Raw genomic sequence first — 21,459 nt, 5'->3', positions numbered from 1 at the left:
CATGTTCCATGAAGATGTTTTGTAAATTTCCTACAATAAAAATATCAAAACGTATTTTTATTAGTAATATGCATTGCTATAAACTTCATTTGGACAACTTTAAAGGCGATTTACTCGGTATTTTGATTTTTTTGCACCCTCAGATTCAAGATTTTCAAACAGTTGTATAGCTTATTTATTCTGCTTTCAGATGATGTAGAAATCTCTTTAAAAAAAGACCCCTGTGACTGGTTTTGTGGTCCAGGGTACGTTTCTTCGGACTCTTATTTTGAAATCTCAACGTGCCGGTAGTGTAGCGCCATCTGTATTTTTACTACACGGTCTCTGGCTTCTCAATAGTCTGTGCTGGGTTTGTATCGTGTTAGCTGTAAGTTTATCATTGAATATATGGCGAATTCAGCAGTTGCAGCGGTAGCTGCAGCTGCCAGAGACCCTGCCGTGGACCGCTCGTTACGCTCGGTTTTCGGTATGTATGAAGAGTCTGTGTTAGTTTGTTTCTTGCGTCTACTATTCATTAGTTACGTTAGCTGCTAAGCTAACGTGAACCTCACTTACCTACAGTGAGTGACAAGTAAAACTCTGGAATAAGATTATGTAACACCTTTTTATAGAGTCTATATTTGTTAGACTACGGTTATTATTAGAATTCTTATTATTTTTAAATTTTGCATACATGCTCACGTATACAATCATTAGGTGCAAAAACTACTGCAGATATGGATGGACTGATGCAGTGATGTGTACGTGGTAAAAAGTAGCATATCACCAACAAAACAACGTGATGAGCTTCAAAACAGATGCTGCAACAGTAAACCAGTTTGAAAAATGTTTCCCCTATTGTTTGTATTTTGATAACAGTGGGAAACATCCCATATGAGGCCACAGAGGAGCAGCTGAAAGACATCTTCTCAGAGGTTGGACTTGTCGTCAGTTTTAGGTATGCACAATAATGCTTGAAACAACATGCTGTGCTCACTTTGAGGAAACCTGTTGTTGATCAAGGGGAAAAACACTTTTTGCAGGTTGGTGTATGACAGAGAAACAGGTAAGCCAAAGGGATATGGCTTTTGTGAGTACCAAGATCAGGAGACAGCACTCAGTGCCATGCGCAACCTCAATGGCCGAGAGTTCAGTGGCAGAGCTTTACGTGTCGACAACGCTGCTAGTGAGAAAAATAAAGAGGAGCTTAAAAGTAAGTTTGAGGTTTGAAGTGTATTACTCTTTCTTAAAGGAGTTTGGGTGAATTGTGGTGTACTAAAAATGGCTGTTTTGTTTGACCTGCATGCTTGTTTCCACAGGTCTGGGCACTGGTGCACCAATTATTGAGTCCCCATATGGAGACGGTTGCACACCAGAAGAAGCTCCAGAGTCTATCAGCAGGGCAGTAGCCAGTTTGCCTCCCGAGCAGATGTTTGAGCTAATGAAACAGATGAAGGTGAGTATAGAAAAGTGGCATGTTAAATTAAAGGCTGAAGTTTCAGATCAAAGGGGTCCAAAATACCAGAAAGAAAGCGAGTTACTTGAAAGATCAGTTTACCCAAAAATAAAATTATGTCATTTACACACCCTTTTGTTGTTTCATATTCATAAAACTCTTATCTTTGAAACACAAATATTAAAAAAAAAAAAAAACTTGAGAGATTTCTGTCCCTACATTGAAAATCCATTCAACCAAAATGTTAACACTTAGAAAAGTTTTTAGTTTGTGTGGATTAATGGTTACATGTGAAAGCCTTAAAGAATTAGTTCACTTTCAGAACAAAAATGTACAGATAATGTACCTGTTGTCATCCAAGATGTTCATGCCTTTATTTCTTCAGTCGTTTGGGGTAAACATTCCAGGAATTATCTCCATATAGTGGACTTCTGTGGTGCCCGCAAGTTTGAATGTCCAAAATGCAGTTTAAATGCAGCTTCAAAGGGTTCCAAACGATCTTAGCCGAGGAATAAGGGTCTTATCTAGCATTTCATTACTCCATAAAAAGTAACTAATTGTGGTACTTAGTTACTTTTTATTTAAAGTAATGTGTTGCGTTACTTTTGTGTTACTTTTTAAATATTGACCAGTCTTGTTTATTTGTTTTTCATATAAAAAGTTACGTTATTGGCAAATGTAAAAGCATTTTCACATCAAAAATGAAATTAATAAAGGCTGGAATACACTACATGACTTTTAAAATCTGAACAGATTTTTAAAACACATAGCATCATACACTTAACGACATACCGAAAAAATAAGCTAAAAATATCAAACATGTTTGATATCCTCCAACTGGGTGGAATCAGAGTCTGAAGATAACACACCAGGCAAAATCTGCAGACTGGCTCTGACTTTCGGCAGTTAGCAACTTCTCCAGACTGTAAATCAGTAGAAAATCGGGACAAAAAGTCACGTAGTGTATTCCAGGCTAAAGTCTCAGACTGAAAGAAATGTCAATGTACGTCTGTACAGTGGAGGGTGCAGCTCAAACAAACCTTTCAGTTGTGTTTTCATTCTGGAATGCGTGAAGAATAGGACACAGGAGAACAAAGTTCAACACTCTTCAGCGATATGAAAAAAAAAGAAACACAAATGTTATATTTATTGAAAAGTAATTTTTGCTTCTTAGCAGGGCTGCACGATTATGACAAAAATCATAATTGTTGATTATTCCCTTGAAATTGTAATTGTGATTTAATTACAATTATCACAATTTACACTGAATGATGAATAGCTTTCGTAATTGTAATCACGATTACAAATTAGATTAATTGTGCACCCCTACTTCTTAGTATGTTTGAATTGGATCATCAAAGGTCAGCAGCAAAGACATTAGTTAATAAAATGGGATTAAATACATAAAGGGTATTTGTATTATTTTGCATTTCACTGTTTTTATTTACCTTGAGAAATGCTGGATCTGTGTTTCTGCAAGTGAGATGAGTGAATGCATACTCACATTTACTGTAGAACTACAGTAAGCATCATGTTTACACAGTGCACACAACGCCTCTGCACCTCACTTCAGATTTCTCTCAGAGAAAACTGAGAAAACACAGTAACTGGTGTTACTTATTTGAAAATTTTTAAAGTAATTCATTACTAGTTACTTGAAAAAAAGTAATCCGATTATGTTACTTGTAATGCGTTACCCCAACACTGGTTAGATGTATCATCCCGTTCTTGTTTTTACAGCTATGTGTGCAGAACAGTCCCCAGGAGGCCAGGAACATGCTTCTGCAGAACCCTCAGCTCGCTTATGCCCTGCTGCAGGCTCAGGTGGTCATGAGGATTGTGGACCCTGAAATTGCTTTGGTAAGATCATGAAACACCTCTGAAGGAACACACTCCGTAGTAGAATGGAAAGTGTCTTGGTGCATAAATGGAAAAGACTGAGAATATCTTATAAACCTCCTTAAATAATCATTGTTGTAAATAATGTTTTTTACTCAGCTGTTTGATATGTGACTTATAAAGATCAAATGAAAAATCATCTCTTATTCTCACAGAAAATGCTTCACCGACCGGCTGTGGTTCAGCCCTTAAACCCAAGTCCTCAGCCTGGAGCGGTACCGGTACCTAACCAGCCCCTTGCTCAGCCCAACGTGCCTGTCTCTCAGCCTCAGCCAATGGTCAGTATTACAGCTTTTATCGTTTTCTGAAAGTTTGTATCATGAGATGCATTAAAGGAGAAGTCAACAGTTGTGCTGCTTAATATGTTTGTGGAAACTGTGAACATAATAAATATCCTTACTGTCATTTTTGATCAATTTGGCATCGATAGCCTTATGACCAGCACGCTGACATGTAGCGCCATTGCGCTCTGGGCGTCCCGAGTTCAAGTCCCGGCTTGTGGACCCTTCCCAATCTTACCCCCCTCTCTCTCTCTCTCTCTCTTTCTCTCCCACTTGGTTTCCTGTCATTGCAATACTGCCCTATTAAAAAAAAAATGTAAAAGTGCCAAAAATAAAATCTTAAAAAATAAAAAAAAAAGTAAAAGTATTAATTTCTTTAAAAAATATTACTGACCTCAAGAATTTTAATGATAGGGTATTTTAGTCACTTTGTGCTTTTACATTCACAATCTTTCACAGATTGTTCTTAATATTTCCACATGTACGGGCATATCATAAGAGTTTAAGTAAAACCCAAGAAATGCACTTAGAGTATTGCTTCTAAAACTTTTTTTTTTAGTTTTGCTTTACATGTAAAAGCTATTGTTTTTTGTCCACTTACACTTTGTGAGAATGTCTGATTGTGTTATCTGTGTTTAATTATTTTTTTTTTCATTATTACTCGATAGTTATTCTGTAATGTAAAATCGTTCTTTGCCTCATTGTCAGAGGTGCAGCGAATCTTTCTGTTGTTATTTCCTCACAGTTGATATTTTCATGAGTCTCAGTTGGGTTCATGGACAGTCGAGCCGTTCTCCAAACCCATGGTGCTAATGAGTAATCTTCTGTTCATCTTGTGACTCATAGCCAGGTATGCATGTGAACGGAGCCCCTCAGATGATGCAGCCTCCACAGATGGGGGGGTGGAGTACCCGGACCAATGCCAGGACAGGGACCCATGGGACCAGCTGGTAAGCTCAGTTGTCCTAGGATTACCTTAGTGCTTGTATATCAGTGTGCACAGCCATAGCGGTTCACCTTCGGGCTCTCAATCTACAGGTGGGATGCAGCCTCAGATAGGGATCCCTCCAGGAGGCCCTGTGCCCATGGATAGAGGACCAGGTATTCATTTTAGGCTTTCATATTTTTTTTATGCATGATTAGACACTTAAAAATGCTGTGGCTGTTGTATATACTTTATCATGTGCAGTTGTTTCCCATTAGAAGATTTGATTTTTCAGCACTTTGTTGTTGTTGTTGTTGTTTTTTTTTCAAACATTTGCTTAAATTAGAAGTGTATCATCAGCCAGGTTTTTTATTTATTTTTATTTTTTTAACTTGTGCGCAAAATTATAATGTCAGAGAAAACATTTGTGAACAAGCATCGTTTCCATCCCAAGAGTCGAAGAGAACAAAATTGCCACTTCCTCATAAACTGGCACTAAATATACATTAGGAAGTCACTTAATATAATAATTTTCATATATAATAAATTACTTGCGCCTCTGAGTGAACAAACGAAACACAATTAATGTGGTCATTGCTTCCGTTGATGCCTGCCTTTTGGGAGCGCAAGTAGATAGAGTACAGACTTTGCTCAGGCATTTCAGAATGACCATAAAAACATTTCAGATGCTGTGTAACAAGATTGGTCTGTTGGTTAGTCAGGTTATGCAGTCCCATAGTGCAAAGTCATTTATGTGCACGGAGAAATGTATTTGGCAAACAGTTTCCATCTCCCATTATTCGCATTAAACCTTTTTGCACAAGTCAAAAACCACCTCAGGCAAACATAATTTATTTTTTTATTTATTTATTTATTTTTTTTTTTTTTGTGAATTAAGAGATCTGTTTCTGACGTGAAACTTCAAAATACGCATTAAAACAGGGTGATGGAAACATAGCTATTGTTGTTTTATATCATTTAGCATATTACCAGTCATTGTGAAAAAATTCTATCACTACATGATACTTCCTACTTTCTTAACACCTTTACCATATTACTGCATGATATCTTTCTACTTCTGTAACACCATTACCAAACCTGTCCACAAGTGAGCAGTATTGGCCAACGAGTCTGCTGCACTAACATTGGCTTTTATGTAGTGATTTCATTTTCATTCACATCTCTTTAAGTAGTAGGGTGTAATTTCTACATCACTAGTGTCGCTTAGTGGAATTACATAGTGTTTTTTCAATCGGTTGAGTCAGTGTAGTTGTGTCAGGATACTCAACCATAAATGTGACTCTGGACCACAAAACCAGTCTTGCGTTGCACGGGTATATTTGTAGCAATAGCCAAAAATACATTGGATGGGTCAAATTTATCGATTTTTCTTTTATGCCAAACATCATTAGGATATTAAGTAAAGATCATGTTCCATGAAGATATTTTGTTAATTTCCTACCGTAAATATATTAAAACTTAATTTTTGATTAGTAATATGCATTGCTATAAACTTCATTTGGACAACTTTAAAGGTGATTTTCTCAATATTTTGATTTTTTTGCACCATCAGATTCCAGATTTTTAAATAGTTGTATCTCGACCAAATATTGTCCTATCTTAGCAAACCACACATCAATGGAAAGCTTATTTATTTAGCTTTCAGATTATGTATAAATCTTAATTTTGAGAAATTTACACTTATGACTGGTTTTGTGGTCCCGGGTCACAAATATCTTGATGACACTATAGAAAAAAATTACATACTTCACCTTAGTAATAACTATTTTGGGATGCTCTGCTTCAAATTATGACTACCTAATGGTATAGGCTGATTAACAGAAGTGGAAATTCCCGCTTAACAGAAGTGAAAATTAAAGCCTTTATAAACTGGTAGTGCTTTTAAATGTCTTTATTTATTATATTATTATTGTTATTTTTTGTTAAATAAGAATGTATTTAATAGAATAAGGATTAGAGTAATTTTACCAGTTTTTATGTAATTTTTATGATTTTTTTTTTTATATATAATTATAATTTTAGTACTTATTTTTGTGTGTGTGCACTGCTGATAAAAAGCTTGTTGGTCAGTAACATTTTTTAAATATTTAAACTTTATATTATACAACCCTTAGCAAGGATGCATTAAATGAATCAAACTACTAAAGCAGTAAATCAGAATATTTTATTAATTTTTGAAGAATCATGTGATGCTGAAGTCTGGAATAATGGCTGCTGAAAGTTTTATATTACTGTTTTTACTGTAGTTTTGATCAAATAGATTTGAGCTTTGGTGAGCATAAGACATTTCTTTCAAAAATGTTAAAAAATCTTACTGACCCCAAAAGTTTATGTATATATTTTTGCTTTTATATATAGTTTTTATATAAAACACTTTACAATAAGGTTCATTAGTTAACATTACTTAACATAACATGAACTAAGAATGAACCATACTTCAGCAGTTATTAATCTTAGTTACTTTCAGCATTTAGTAATGTATTATTAAAATCACAAATTGTGTTTAACATTAGTTATTGCACTGTGAACTAACATGAATAAACAACAAATGACTGTACTTTTTATTAACTAACATTTACAAATATTTATCAATAGTGTAATAAATGTACTGTTCATTGTTTGTTCATGTTAGTTAATACATTAACTGTTAACAAATGACATCTTGCTGTAAAGTGTTACCGGTACATTTATATAGGACAGAGATATTTGTATCTGCATTAGCCAATTAAAAACCCATATCGATCAGTACTCTAACCCATGTCCATTAACATCAGTACAAGCATCCCTGGGTAATATCAGTAAGTGCTACCATGCGCTGTCTCAGTTCTCTCTCCTGTTCTCTTCACTTAATGCTGACCCAGGAACCCTTCAGGACTCTCCTGTGGGAGCAGCCGGGCAGGCTGCTATCGAGCGACCTCAAGGTATCATGGGTATAACTCTGGTCTGCTCAGAACAGGCCTGTCAAGAATCTCACCTGCTCATTATCTTATCTACCCTTTGTAGTGTGCTTATCTCTGCGTACCCCTAAACATCACACTTGAACCATTTGACAGCAGTACGCAGTTTGAAGTAAATTAAATGGAACATCCGTTCACGTCAGAGAGAGAGCGTGCAAAATACCATGTAGACGTCTAGAGAAAAAAGTGAAACTGTTCAAACAAATGACCCAGAAACATTATAAAAGGCACAGCTGACAGCACTAATCGCTGATTAACAAGTGGCCATAAACAGTGTTGAAATATAGGAGTGTTTTGCTGTATTGTGTCTCTAAAACAAAAATACTTGAGGAATAAGTAAACCGTTTAACCTTTTATTGTAACATTTCCAGAATGTGAACAATGAAGTGTTGTTGCCTAATGGAATGTGCCAGTGTAGCAGAATAGAGACGAGCATTGATAAGTTTTATTTGGTAAAGATGTTGAAATGCTTTTTGTTATCAATGTCACTGTGATAGGTGAAACAATATCCTTTTGTGGAACCTTTTTGTTTCCTTCACTCCAATTTCCATGACACTTCAGGAATTGTTTTTGCTGTTTCATAGTAGTGTCATACCTGTAAAATGTGCTTGACAATACAACCTCATTATTCATGTTCTTTGGTTGCATAAAAAGGACCGTTTTGAAATGTTTGTGTAATGCACTTTCTTTCGTAATTTTGATTCTATAGCAAAAGTCTTGTCAACGTAACAAAGCATGCACATTTTTCAGATTTCACATAAATGTTCTTGCTTTTCGCAGTGCCGATAGTAGACCCACGTGCCCCGATGCGAGGGGCCCCTCAAGGCCCTCCAGGGATCCCACCCAGAGGCCTTCTTGGCGATGGTCCGAACGACCCACGAGGTGGATCGTTGGTTAATGTCACTGGAGAAATGGTGGAGCCAGGGTAATGTATACTAAAAGTCTTGATCACAGTTGATCTTAAAATATTCCCATTAGGGGTGGTAATTTAACACGTTAATTAGATGAATTAATTGCGGTGTAAAATAACGTTAAAATGACATTTCATACAGTTGACTGACGAATATGAGGCAGGGCAACTACTCACTGCGTGATGGAGCCTAGAGAACATAGTTAGAATGTCTCTAAAATTCAAAAAAGCATGGTTTGAGTTTTTGTCTCATATTTACATCATATAGTTAAGCAATATCACACGAGTGCAAATGTGATACTGATCTTATACAAGTTCAATAAATGAGAAGTTAATAGTGTGTTGTTTTAGACTCAATGTTGTCTGTTTTGCTCAATTTTGCCAACAACAATATAAAGACAAAGCAGAACTGTTCATTCAACTGTTCATTCTCAGATTCAAAAGCTTGCAGAGTCATCTGCTCTCTAATTGCTCTCGTGGTACTTTGTCACGCATCGATCGGTCTGATGGTGATGATCCGTTTCAAGTCGAACAAACCTAATGAACCAATGGACCATTCATAAAGAGAACCATTTACTTCACTCCTGAATGAATCAGCCATTTGAACGAATCGAATGAATAAATGACTCTGACTTAATCATTAAGACATTTACAACCACCTACTGGCAGTTTTAGTTTATTAGAGTATCATTTCATTAAAGAAATAATTTCCTATTTCCATAGTAATATTAATTATAAAAATTATTAAAAGTATAGGTCACCCACACACAAAAGAAAATTTTGTTGTCATTTACTCACCCTCATGGTCCAAAAGGTAATACATTTTGTGTTGAATCAAACAAAATATTTCTTGCTGAAGCTATTTTTTTGTAATGTCTGTTTGATACTTTACACAACCATGACTTTAAATGATCTTTTAGGAGAAATTTCTCCGCCAAATTTGATGTGTTATTAATTTGCAATTAATTAGAGTAATCACCACATCATGTAATTAATTAGATTAAAATTTTTAATCGCTTACCAGCCCTAATTTCCATTAATGTAGTACTTTTAGGAAGCTTACATTGAGAAATCATTTTCTTTATGCAACTGTGATGTAGCCCTGTAAAGCCTGACATATTAAGTAATAGTCAATAAAATAAAATAATAAAACAAATGTTTGAGCCTTTAAAAGATGAAAAGTCAAAGATTTAAAAAAAAAATGTTTTTTAAATGGTCAGTAATTTTTTACAAATATTTTGAAGCGTCACCATGGCTGCATTGAAGATACAGTACAACTTTAATATTGTGAAATACTACAGTTTAAAATAATTGATCTATTATAAATAATTATATATCCAACTTGTTCTTCCCATACGAGTGAGCCCAGCCATTTGTAAATTTTATGAATCTGGTTTCTGGTCTCATCCGCATCCAGCTATTTTTAGTTGTACAAAATGTACTCGTTTTGCTGCTCGATGTTGCAAATTGGTGTCTTACCATATTATTTTAATGTATTATCTTAATTATAAGCACAGCAGTTTTGTAGTCCAACCAGTTTTACCATTTTCTTATTTCCCTATAGTGACTAATGAACTGGAAGTCTCACCCATAGGATTACTTCCGCGTTAAAGAAAAAGATGGATAGTTCTATTGTGATTGAAATGCTGAATTTTCAGCAGTCATTACTCCAGTTTTCAGTGTCACATGATCCTTCAGAAATCATTCTGATATGATGATTTAGTGCTCAAGAAACATTTATTATTATCAGTGTTGAAAACAGTTGTGCTACTTAAATGTTTTTGTGGAAATTGTGATACATTTTATTTTCAGGATTATTTGATGAACAAATTGTACAGTATTTATTTGAAATGGAAATCTTTTGTGATATTATAAATGTCTTTGCTGTCACTTTTGATCAATTTATTGCATCCTTGCCAAATGAAAGCGTTAATTTCCTACAAAAAAGAAAAAGCCCAAACTTTTAAATGCTATTGTACATCAGACTTTTATGGCCTATATATTTATCACTACTACAACTTTTTTTTTTTTTTTTTTTTTTTTTTTAACTGCTTTTAGAATTGATTTTATTTTGGTGGTTGTTTACGTACAGGCATGGTTACATTGGAGGCCCTCCACAACATCAGGGGCCGCCCATGCATATGGCGCCCCCAGACATGCGTGGCCCTCATGACATGAGAGGAGGACCCATGATGGGAGAACCTAGAGGTCCTATGATGGAGCAGCGTGGTCCACCCATGGAGGCAAGAGGTACTTAAAGATGTTGTTTCACTTTATATGTTGACTTTTCACAGACAGTGTTGCATTTCGGCAGTTATCAGCGTCGTAAATCCCACAGAGTTGTTTATATTTTAATTTTATATGAAATATGCCAACTATGATGACTATGACCCAGAAACATGAAAAGGATCCACTACTGGTTTCACTTCTTTCCGAGGGATTCTCTTACGGAAAAGATTGAAAACATTTTTCTTAATTCCTCAAGGGCGTGATCCAAGAGCTGTTGATGCTCGGGGTCCGATATCCAGCCAGAGGGTTCCTGTGGCTGCCGGAATGCAAGGTCCTCCCCCCCACGGCATGGGACAAAGTGCGCCTCCAGCAGCAAGACCAGTAAGATTTCAAGACTCCTGTCATTTGCTTTTTTTCTTTTAACAGTGCTTTTCAATTGATTTAATGCCTAGGACCCTCAAATTTGATCATCTCTTTTGTGAAGGGACCCCCTTTAGGCAACAAACCTGCGTTTGAAAATGACTAAATGTGATATTTAAGGAAAGCAGGTTTACAGATTTTAAATGAATAGCTTTGTTTTTAGTGCAATGACAAGTTTATAAAAATGATTTGAAAATGTTTACTATGTATTAAGTTATGAGTTTTTTTCCTGACCAGTATTAGAGAATGTTTTATGTTCAGTTTAAATGTATTTAAATAGGCATTTTTCCACAATAAAATTGTTCTACAGCAGCTTTACAGAAAATGGTATACAATTAATAACAGAAAAAAAAAGATAAAAAGATGCAGATAAAACACAAAAGATCAATTGTACACTGCTTTTCATGGTCATGGAACTGTGTTCTTGTTTCTAAAAGTCTCACAAAGTCTGCATTTATTTGATAAAAGCGTCTACTAAATGCAAATGTAAATGTAAAATAACTGTTTTCTGTTTTAATATATTTTAAATAGCAATTTATTCCTGTGTTATCAAAGCTGAATTTTCAGCAGTCATTGCTGCAGTCTTCAGTTTCACATGATTCTTCAGAAATAATTCTTATATACTAATTTGCCACTCAAGAAACATGGTATATAATTATTATTTTTTAAATCATACTTAATTTCATGCTTAATTTCATACAAATATTTTTTTTAAGATTCTTTGATCAAAAGAATAAGTTTCAAAAGAACCAGATTTATTTATTTAGATTTCTTTTATACCCTAGTTAAAAAAAAAGTATTAAAAGCATTTTATACTAAGTATAGTTTGTCTATTAACATATTTACTGACATGTCACTTGAGACTTACTGATATAAAAATTGTAATTAAACTTTATTTGGGAGTACTACTTGTGCACAATGCACTTTTTTTTTTTTTTTTTTTTTTTAAATTAAGTATAAAATATGTTTAATGTCACTGCTGATGAGGATTGTATGATCTTTAAATAATATCAGTCTTTAAATGCAAAATATTTAAAGTGTACCTAAAGTATACTTGCAATAGTTCCACTTTAGCATGATCAAATATACTCAAGTATATCTTTAGTTGGACTTTAGCACTACCGCCGCACAATTAAAGTGCATTAAGTACAAAATCATTTGTTCCAATTTAGCAGACTTTAAATATACCAGTTTAGTATACTAAAAGTACAATTGCAGGGTATTTTATTAAGTACATAATATGTAAATGTAGTAGTATACTTACTTGTTTGTAGTATACTTAACATGAAAGAAATGTATTTTAAATACATCTTACTATATTTATTTCTCTCTAGGGTAACAATGTCAATGTCTTCATTTTTGCTTTTAATTAATTGAATGTGTCCTTGTTGAATAGAAATATACTTTTGAACAGTTTCCATTGCAAATATCTAGGAAAAAACTAAATTTTTTTCCCCCCAATAAAACTTTATGCATATTTTTCATATCTTTCAGTAAAAACACCGTTAATTTTATTTCTCTCAATTCTCTCAACGGACCCCTTTTTTCAGCCCAGTTTGAACAGCCCTATTTCGTAGAACACTATTTTGCTTGCAGTATTTAATTTTAAATGTCTGCATATTTTAATCCCATTTATGTTTTAACAGGGTCCTACATCAGATGTGTCCTCACAAGACCACGAGAAAGTGAGTGTCTTGTTTCCCTACATGCTTTTGGATGGCAGAGTCATCCTTACGTTTCCAAAACTAAAACTACCAATAAAAGCTATTCATCATTGCATAACATTCCTAAAATGTTTTACAAAAAGTTATTGCAAACATACTTATTGTTAAAGGACATTTCAGATCTGCATTCTGTTTCAGTGACCAGATTTACCAGAATTACCAGTTACTTGCTGACATGTTGATTTATATGTTGACAAGATGTATACACTTTAAAGTAAATCATGCGTAATGTAACATCGCTTTTGTCTTGTAGATACTAATCTATATGCTGTGTTTCTACATTCTCAGGCTGCCTTGATTATGCAAGTCCTGCAGCTGACCCCTGAACAGATCGCCATGCTACCACCAGAACAAAGACAGAGTATTTTGATATTGAAGGAGCAGATTCAGAAGACAGCAGGCGCACCCTAAATACTCATCGTGTGACGTGAGCTCTTTTGTTTTGCATCCATATTATAACAACAGGCTCTGCGACAGTTTCTTATGTAACGGGTTCATTTGGGTTACTGCAAGTCTGAAAAATCTGACTCTAAAACTTTGTGATTGCAGGAACATACGCACCCGGATCGGACAACAGTCCCCTGGCTGCTTTTGTATTGGTCTGGAACTTCCACATCTGTAACTTTGTTGTTGTTGTTTTTGTTTTATAGTGGTATTTTCTTATTTCAAGTGAGATCAGTTGTTTGTGAAATAGTAGTGGTTCACAATTTACTGCTCATGGAAAAAAAAAATAAACAACTGGGTTTTGAAATAAACAACTGGATTTTTTTCTTTCACTGCAGAAATGATTCCTGCCTTCATAATTTATTATAAAAACAATTCAGAAAAGACATATAATGTACAGTATTAACAGTTTTTATCTTGTAAGATAAAGTTGGTTTGATTACTTAAAGGTTACAAAACCAGTGACTATAATATGTGTGGTTTAAAAGCAAAACGTCTTTTCTTTTGTCACCTTTCACAAGAAGATGAATTTCAAAAATTCTTTTCAGTAACTTCTTGCCATGCTAATTTTAGAGCTGTGCACTTATTTACACAATGAGGCATTTATAAAAACACACAATACATTTTGGTCTACATTTTGTTTCCTTGATTCTTGGTGATTAATTTCTAACCAGGAACTTGGAAAGCGAAACCTTCAAAAAAAAAAAACAAAAAAACAATGAGTGGACTTTTGACTCAGACACGGAATTAGTCCCTTCCAGCAATTTGTTCACTTTCCAGGATAAACAGCGTCATTTTTTCCTCATTGTCACAAGTAAGGTAGAATCATTTCAATGAAAAGATTTGAGAAAATCACGATACTGCTGAAGAGCACAATCCCTAGTGCACAAATCCTTCATGGGAATTGGGTTTCCTGCAAAAAAAAAAAGTCCTTAGAAGTTCTCCTTGTTGAAGTAGAACTTAGTTTTTCGTGGATCCACGTCAGAGTATTTCACACATTTCTTCTCCAAGTCGTCCGCTAAGGCTTGTGGGCCACACAAGAAAGTTCCAACCACGGACCTGTGTTTTAAACCAAAGGGTTCGTGTTAAGATTTATTTTGAGTGTCACATGTAAGAATCAGTTGCATCGTGAAAAGTTTCAAAACTTACGATGGGTTTTCTTGCCGAACTTGTTCGAATTCTTTATCCCAGTTCGGTCGGCCATAGTGAGTCTTCTGTTTTAGACCAGTGATGATATCTGTGTCTTTATCGAAATGTACCATTGCATGGTTTACCTGTAAATGCCAGATTAGATGTTCTGTGATTAGTACGCACTACTCATATTTCAATGTAGGTCAAGTTGCTTTATTAAACACATTAGTTTTATTGCACGCACATGACTTTGGTCCCATCCGGTAAGGTAGAGTTTATATGTGAGAAACTCTCTCATTCCTCGTTCCTCCATTTCTTTCTCAAGGATCTGTAGGAGATCTGCAAACCACTCAAAGGCGTATGTCTCTCTACACAGCCAGTAGAAGTAAATCTAAACACAAGAGTCAGTAATGAGGAGGAAACTGAGTTTCCCGGACTTTATCTAGTACGCAGACAACCTTTGTAATACCACAACAACAAGAGTGACTGTACTCAACCTTTGCACCCAACTTCCTTATTTTTGTCCCACTATTCTTACCCTCTTTGTTCGTAGTTTAGGGTCGGAGTCTTTAAACTTGTACCAAATGGACTTCAGGATAGAGGCAAATGGAGTCACTCCAATCCCAGCACCCACCAACATGCTGACCTCATAATCAAATACATCCTCACTCGCAGTGCCAAACGGGCCATCCACAGCCATCCTGATGCAAAAATAAAAGATTTTCTTAATATTATACTGCACCCGTGTGTCATTTTCCACATTTTGAAATATCTTTTTAAATTAAGAACTGTAGCTTGAAGAATACATGAGTATTTAATACCCTACATTCCATGGAACCTTTCCATTGGACAAAAGGAACCTCAGGAGAACCTCATGAAAAGGTTCCTCATACTAGACAAAAATGGTTATTTTAAGAACAAACTCTTAAGAATATCTTAGTGTAAAGAACATTTTAAGAATAAAGAACCTTTTTTGTTAAAGGTCCATGGAAACAAATGCTAATCCATCTTTTTCCTGAAGGCGTTAGTCTCGCCCGACTGTAATGGTGCTTTAAATGATTTCTGGTCTCTGGTGTTTACTGACCTATTTAATATAACGTTAAACCTAAAAACAGGTTTTAAAAAGCACATGGCACCATAGTTTCATCACAGTGTCGCAATGACCGTCTTTTTGCAGTAACGCAACTGTCATAGTTTAATGAGTAGAAAGATGACATGAAGCGACGTGAGGTTAGCTTGCATTATAAACAGAATACAGCTCCCGCTCTGAGGATTTTGTCCACAAAACGATAAGCACACACATTATTTTAACCTTTTATTTTGTTATTTAACACACAGAATCTTAAATTGAGCGCTGCAAGCAATGTTCTTTCTTTTTTGTCCTCACAATGCTGGCACGGACAGATTTGCTGGTAAAACAGCACAGCTTAACCTTGCACACAATTTTATATTTAGTAATATTAAGTTATATTTAAAAGGTTTCAGTAATTAATTAAGTCGACCCTTTTACCCCGTTTTAATATGGAAATAGTGTGTTTTCACGACGCGTCATCAATCGGCCATATTGACGGCGCCTAATGTAAACAATGCCACTGAACCCAACGAAACTCGCATATTGATTATTGCTGCTGAAAATGGGGCATTATTGTCATGTTTTGGTCTGTACTAATCGGTCAGACCACTAAAAAACATTTGGATTACTATAGACTTCCAAAACTTAAAAAAAACTGTCTGAGGAACAAAAGGTGTTTGTGGTTGGCCAAACTGAACCAGTATTTCCAGAGCAAGAATCTTGACAACATTCGTGTTTGTGCTTATCATTTCCAGTCAGGTAGGTGAAATATTACACTAATATCTTAATTATTACTGCTCATATATATCTTTACCATCTTAACTTTAGTTTATTAAAATATTACACCCCTTCCTGCTTACAAAGTCCTTGATTTAGCAGCTTCCACACGTTTTTTTCCATGGTTTAGACAGCATAAAGTAGTAGAACAGCATACTCAGTAGTACATTAACCGTGCAAACTAGCGCTCATTGGTTACTCAACTTTTTTTAAGAATGCATTTTACTGAAAGGTTCTTTGGGAAAGGTTCTTCTGTGAAAACCATTTGGAACCTTTGTTTTTAGAGAATATGTAAAATGGCAAAAAGTACATACTTAGGTCCTTGTCCACCCTCTGGTAGTTTTTCAACCATCTTGATGAGCTTTTCCGTCCAGTCTCCAACTGAGCGGATGTGCACGCTAAAGTAGTCCTCTTCTGGGGCTGATGTCATTGTAAATGGGTGCCACTCCAGCTGAGAGATGGCTGGACAATTGAGGAACACATACTGGCCGACTTCCATTTTGAATCCAGGCTTCACCAGCTGTAGTTCCAACACTTTAGATGGGCGTATTACAATCTAGAATGCAAGAATGTTAATAGTTTGTCATTACAGAACAACTGTACCAGGGCTCAGATGAACAACATAGTCCACAAAGACTCACCTTCCTATAACTGATGGGCTGCAGGTAGCGAATGAAACGTAGCAGCCGCTCACAAAGATAAATTATCATTGGTCCAATTACCCATTTCCAAGTCTGCAACAGAGGATTCAGCAAAGTGAAATCAGTAAGCACACAAATAAATCAATCATAGGCATGTGTAATTGTAAATGTGACAGCATTTACCTGAGGAAACCCTCCTGCAAACTGTGGAATTGGACATTCAGTAATGTTCCCCCACTTCTCTGGGTGATCTTCACAGAAGGAAGTATTGTGAGGTGGGTCGGTCTCTTGCAGACCTCGCACAATGCGTCTGGATAGAAACCAAACAGCATGTTTGAATTACTCATAATAATTTACAACAAATCATTTTTTTTAAATTGTGCTCTCCCAGTTAGTAGATCTTACCCTGCACCGTGGAAAACTAAGCCGGCAAAAAAAATGATGAAGAGGTGATGCGTGTACCAAAAGACCTCATAATAGCTTCGGCGAATGACTTCCATTGATGAAGTGATCATGAGGATGAGGGCAAGAGTTATGACGACTCCTGTGAGACCCGCAATAGTCGTAAATACGAGAATCGTTGGAGTCTGGAGTACAAGGAAACAAGATTAGAGCATATCATACCACATAAGCAATACAAACTAAATAAGGACAAAATTGAAATATTGATGATTGGCTCTTCTACTTCAGTAAAAACGCTGGATCTGTGCTTTGACATTGATGGGATTTGTGTTACACCTTCTTAATCTGTCTGTAATCTAGACGTTTTATTTGACTCAACTTTATCTTTTGACTCTCATATTTGCACTGTTGTTAAAAACAACAGTTGTTATATGTAAAGCGACCTTGAGTTATGAAAAGGTGCTATATATAATAAAACTACTTTGTTTTCTTGTAAACTACCATTCAAGTTTGTGGTAAGATTTAAAATGCAATAAAAATGCTATAAATAAGAAACATTTCTTATTATCACAGTTAAAATGGTTTTAACCATTTAAAGGGATAGTTCACCCAAAACTGAAAATTCTGTCATTAATTAATCTCCTTCATGTCCTTTCAAACCTGTAAGAATTTTGTTCATCTTCGAAACACAAATTAAGGTATTTTTGATAAAATCCAAGAGCTTTCTGACCCTGCATAGACAGCAATGCAACTGACTTGTTCAAGGCCCAGAAAGGTAGTAAGGAAATTGTTAAAATAGTCCATGTGACGTCAGTGGTTCAACCTTAATTTTATGAAGCTATGAGAATTTTATTTAACAGTTTCTTCTCTGTCAGTCATCGAAACGTTCATTCCTCTGATTTTAAACGTCGAAGACTGACACTGAAGAAAAGAAATTGTTGAATACAGTGTCCTTACTACCTTTCTAGGCCTTGAACGTGATGAATGCGTTGCTGTCTATGCAGGGTCAGAAAGCTCTCGGATTTCATTAAAAATATCTTCATTTGTGTTCTGAAGATGAAAGAAGGTCTTACGAGTTTGTAATGACATGAGGGTGAGTCATTAATGACAGAATTTGCATTTTTGGGTAAGCTATCCCTTCAATGAATAGAAAGTTCAAAAGGACAGCATTTATTTGAAAAAGAACTCTTTTGTAACATTATACACGTCTTTACTGTCTCTTTTGATCAGTTTAATGAAACCTTCTGAATAAAAGTACTAATTAAATGTGAGTAAAAATACTCACTGACCCCAAACATTTTCAGTAGTATATGAAAAAAATCACAATTATAGAAAAATCTTAATAAAAGCCAATAAAAGTTCAGTGACTCACCGTAGAATTGGAGCGAACGGGATTCAGGAAAGTGGTATTTAATTCAGGAGAGTCACCAAGCATGGACAGATTACTGGCAAGAGGCCCATATAGACCTTGGAAACTGTTTGTGTACCACTCCGCATTAAGCAAATGAGCGACAGTGTGAACCGCTGCATCAAAGAAGGATTTCATATGGTCAAAATCGGACATTGTGTCAATAAAAGAAATATAGAAATGTAAAATGGATGTTATAACAGTTCTAACTATTGTTTAAATATATTCTATAACTAAAAGTGAGCACGGCCATTTGTAAATTTTATGGGTCTCATTCCTTGTCCAGCTATTTTTAGCTGTTCTCATTTGCTGCTTGATATTGCAAATTGGTGCATCTTATCATATTGCTTTAATGTGTTATCTTAATTATAAACACACTGATTTGTAGTGCAAACAGTTTTACCATTTACTGCATGTTGTTACTCTTCTCGTTATTTCCCTATAGTGGATAATGAACCAGACGTCTCACCCAACTTTATTGGGCCACAGCGTCTTAGGATTTTTCTTTTTTAGCTTTTCTCTTAGAATTATGCTTTCAAGACATGTCGCAACATAAAAACAAACAAAAAAACCCTAACATGTCCTGATAGATGAAATAGATTTCAAATCTTTATCTAGACCCAAACATGTTAAAAACAAGAATCAGTTGCTTACAAATTCAGAACTTGGTCAATGTTTATCTAGATTTGGCTAAGAAGAATAACACTATTTGCAATGCTACAGTTATCAGGAATGAAATGCTTCGCCTACAGCTCAAACTGTGAATGAGACAGTTTGATTAAGTATCCTATTGCATCACAGCATACCAGTGTGAATGTTCACAATAGCTATCGCACATGTTATCCCTTTCCTGTAAAACACACTGTAGCTTTATTATTCAGGCTCAAGCCTAACCTACTTTGATATGCACAACAGCTTCCTGTAAGTTTTCTGAAGAACCTGTTGTTTACCTGTCATTAGGGCAATCATGTAAGCAACCAGCTTGTGAAAAGTCAGATTTTTGTCCAGCTGTTTCCTCATTGTTCGGCCACAGCACTGACACATGGATAGGAGAGAAAATAGTTAACAAGGTTCACATATGTTGCACAGGTATATTTGTAGCAATAGCCAAAAATACATTGCATGGGTCAAAATTAATTAAAAATATGCATTGCTAAGAACTTCATTTGGACAACTGGCGATTTTCTCAAAATGTTGATTTTTTTTCCAACCTCAGATTCCATATATTCAAATAGAGGCATCTTGGACAAATATTGTTATATTCTAACAAACCATACATAAATGGCAAGCTTATTTATTCGGCTTTCAGTTGATGCTTACATCTCAATTGTAAAAAATTGACACTTATGACTAGTTTTGTGGTTTGGGTCACATATACTGTCTCAGACACAAAGGTGCAAGTGTGCAGCAACTCACTATGACGGAGCCACGGAGAAGAGACAGCAGGTTTCGGCACACTGGCAAAAGTATCAGCATGCAGTTGAAGTTGAGTACAGCAGCTGGAGCTCTGGCCCAAGGTAACGCAGCCTGAAAGAAACAGATTTACCTTCACTTTTACTTTGTTTACTTCGCTTATCTCTCCTTTCACTACATGAAAACTAACTTCAGATGTCATCAAATAAAACACCTCCTGTTCTCTTTTGTCTTAGACAATGTTTTGCAAATGCTTACATATTTTATATGCCATAACCTACCCCTAAAAGTTCACGGGTGTACTCAAATTGTGGTCCCTGATCATAGAATAAGTAGAAGTAGACAAACAGAAAGATGTTGATGCCCATCCACACCACCTAGAAATACAGAAACATCAGTATCTTAGGTATAACGGACAAATAAGACTTACTGAAGTTATATAGATGTATTAGCAAGTCTTAATTAACGTAAATAGTCTGCAAAATACTGTCTCACCAAGATGAAGGCGCTGAGCCCGTGATTGATAATCCAGTTGCCCATCTTGAGTCTCTAACGCTGCATGAATGAATGAACAGTCCTCGCAGATGAGCGCTATATTACTCACCTGTCCTGTTGACTCCGCCCACTACTAATATAGTCGACCAGGAAATGGTCTGTGAAAATATGATTTTGTTTATGCAGCTTCTATGAGGAAATTCCCGAGAGGAAGCTAACCTGAACGAGTTGCAAAGTGGCTGTAAAAAGCGCGTCTTGGTATGTTTGACAGGAAACAATCACATGAACGATGGGTTTGGTCTTTTCGACAGTTATAAAACGTCGAGGAATTTTCCCAGTTAAAATCACTAAGAGTTATTAATTCATTAAACTGTTTGACACTGTTTTAAATTTTATGATAATTTAGGCACACTAAAAATAATTCGATTTTAGAACGTATAGAATATAAACACACCATTTGTATCACTTATTTATACATAATAAGGAGAATTAAGTTTTTTCTGATTACTTTTACATTACTTTGTTATGTTCAGTGAGTATACCGTATGGCCAATGTATTACCATTACAAAACGTCTTAATACGTTACATATATTTTATATTTAAAGCAGCAAAAAGTCCCTTATGTATAAATATGTACACTACCAGTCAAAAGTTTTTGAACAGTAAGATTTCTGTCTTTTAAAGAAGTCTCTTCTGCTCAGCCTGCATTTATTTGATCCAAAGTACAGCAAAACTGTACAATTTTGAAATATTCCTACTCTTTAAAACAACTGTTTTCTATTTGAATATATTTTAAAACATAATTTATTGTTTGATAATTTAGGCACACTAAAAATAATTCGATTTTAGAACGTGTAGAATATAAACACTGTTT

The 21,459-nt window shown here is 35.3% G+C and overlaps 2 protein-coding genes across 2 annotated transcripts; one reads left to right on the top strand and one right to left on the bottom strand.

Annotated features, from left to right (window-relative positions):
* Positions 1–292: 292 nt before the first annotated feature.
* Positions 293–13,520, top strand: cstf2 (cleavage stimulation factor, 3' pre-RNA, subunit 2). The gene is given in 16 exon segments (XM_051127400.1): positions 293–466; positions 859–937; positions 1,023–1,192; positions 1,299–1,435; positions 3,176–3,295; positions 3,490–3,612; positions 4,462–4,512; positions 4,514–4,565; positions 4,654–4,716; positions 7,423–7,482; positions 8,299–8,443; positions 10,521–10,678; positions 10,914–11,038; positions 12,724–12,762; positions 13,090–13,228; positions 13,351–13,520. Coding segments are annotated over 15 exon segments (1,524 nt in total). The 5' UTR covers positions 293–387; the 3' UTR covers positions 13,213–13,228; positions 13,351–13,520.
* A 114-nt stretch (positions 13,521–13,634) lies between these two features.
* nox1 (NADPH oxidase 1) lies at positions 13,635–20,671 on the bottom strand. Its single transcript, XM_051127399.1, has 13 exons — positions 20,585–20,671; positions 20,371–20,466; positions 20,093–20,203; positions 19,627–19,711; positions 18,641–18,792; positions 17,272–17,453; positions 17,050–17,176; positions 16,867–16,959; positions 16,540–16,781; positions 14,915–15,077; positions 14,621–14,767; positions 14,395–14,519; positions 13,635–14,304 (listed from the first exon to the last, which is right to left on the bottom strand). The coding sequence occupies exons 1-13, from the start codon at positions 20,627–20,629 to the stop codon at positions 14,178–14,180; spliced, it is 1,695 nt and encodes a 564-aa protein (XP_050983356.1). The 5' UTR covers positions 20,630–20,671; the 3' UTR covers positions 13,635–14,177.
* Between the last annotated feature and the right edge of the window lie 788 nt (positions 20,672–21,459).

This window comes from Labeo rohita, chromosome 14 (genome assembly GCF_022985175.1).
Source record: "Labeo rohita strain BAU-BD-2019 chromosome 14, IGBB_LRoh.1.0, whole genome shotgun sequence".
Lineage (NCBI taxonomy): Eukaryota > Metazoa > Chordata > Actinopteri > Cypriniformes > Cyprinidae > Labeo > Labeo rohita.
Note: the sequence above shows the minus strand (reverse complement) of the source record. Positions and strands in the feature narration are given on the sequence as shown.

What these genes read in the sequence shown, in the direction of transcription:
- nox1 (XM_051127399.1), bottom strand. Translation starts at nt 20,629, where the DNA reads ATGGGCAACTGGATTATCAATCACGGGCTCAGCGCCTTCATCTTG. An exon ending in GGCTCAGCGCCTTCATCTTG is followed by an intron (nt 20,467 to 20,584) that starts GTGAGACAGTAT and finishes CTGTATTTCTAG; the next exon opens with GTGGTGTGGATGGGCATCAA. An exon ending in CCGTTCGCTCCAATTCTACG is followed by an intron (nt 17,454 to 18,640) that starts GTGAGTCACTGA and finishes CTTGTACTCCAG; the next exon opens with ACTCCAACGATTCTCGTATT.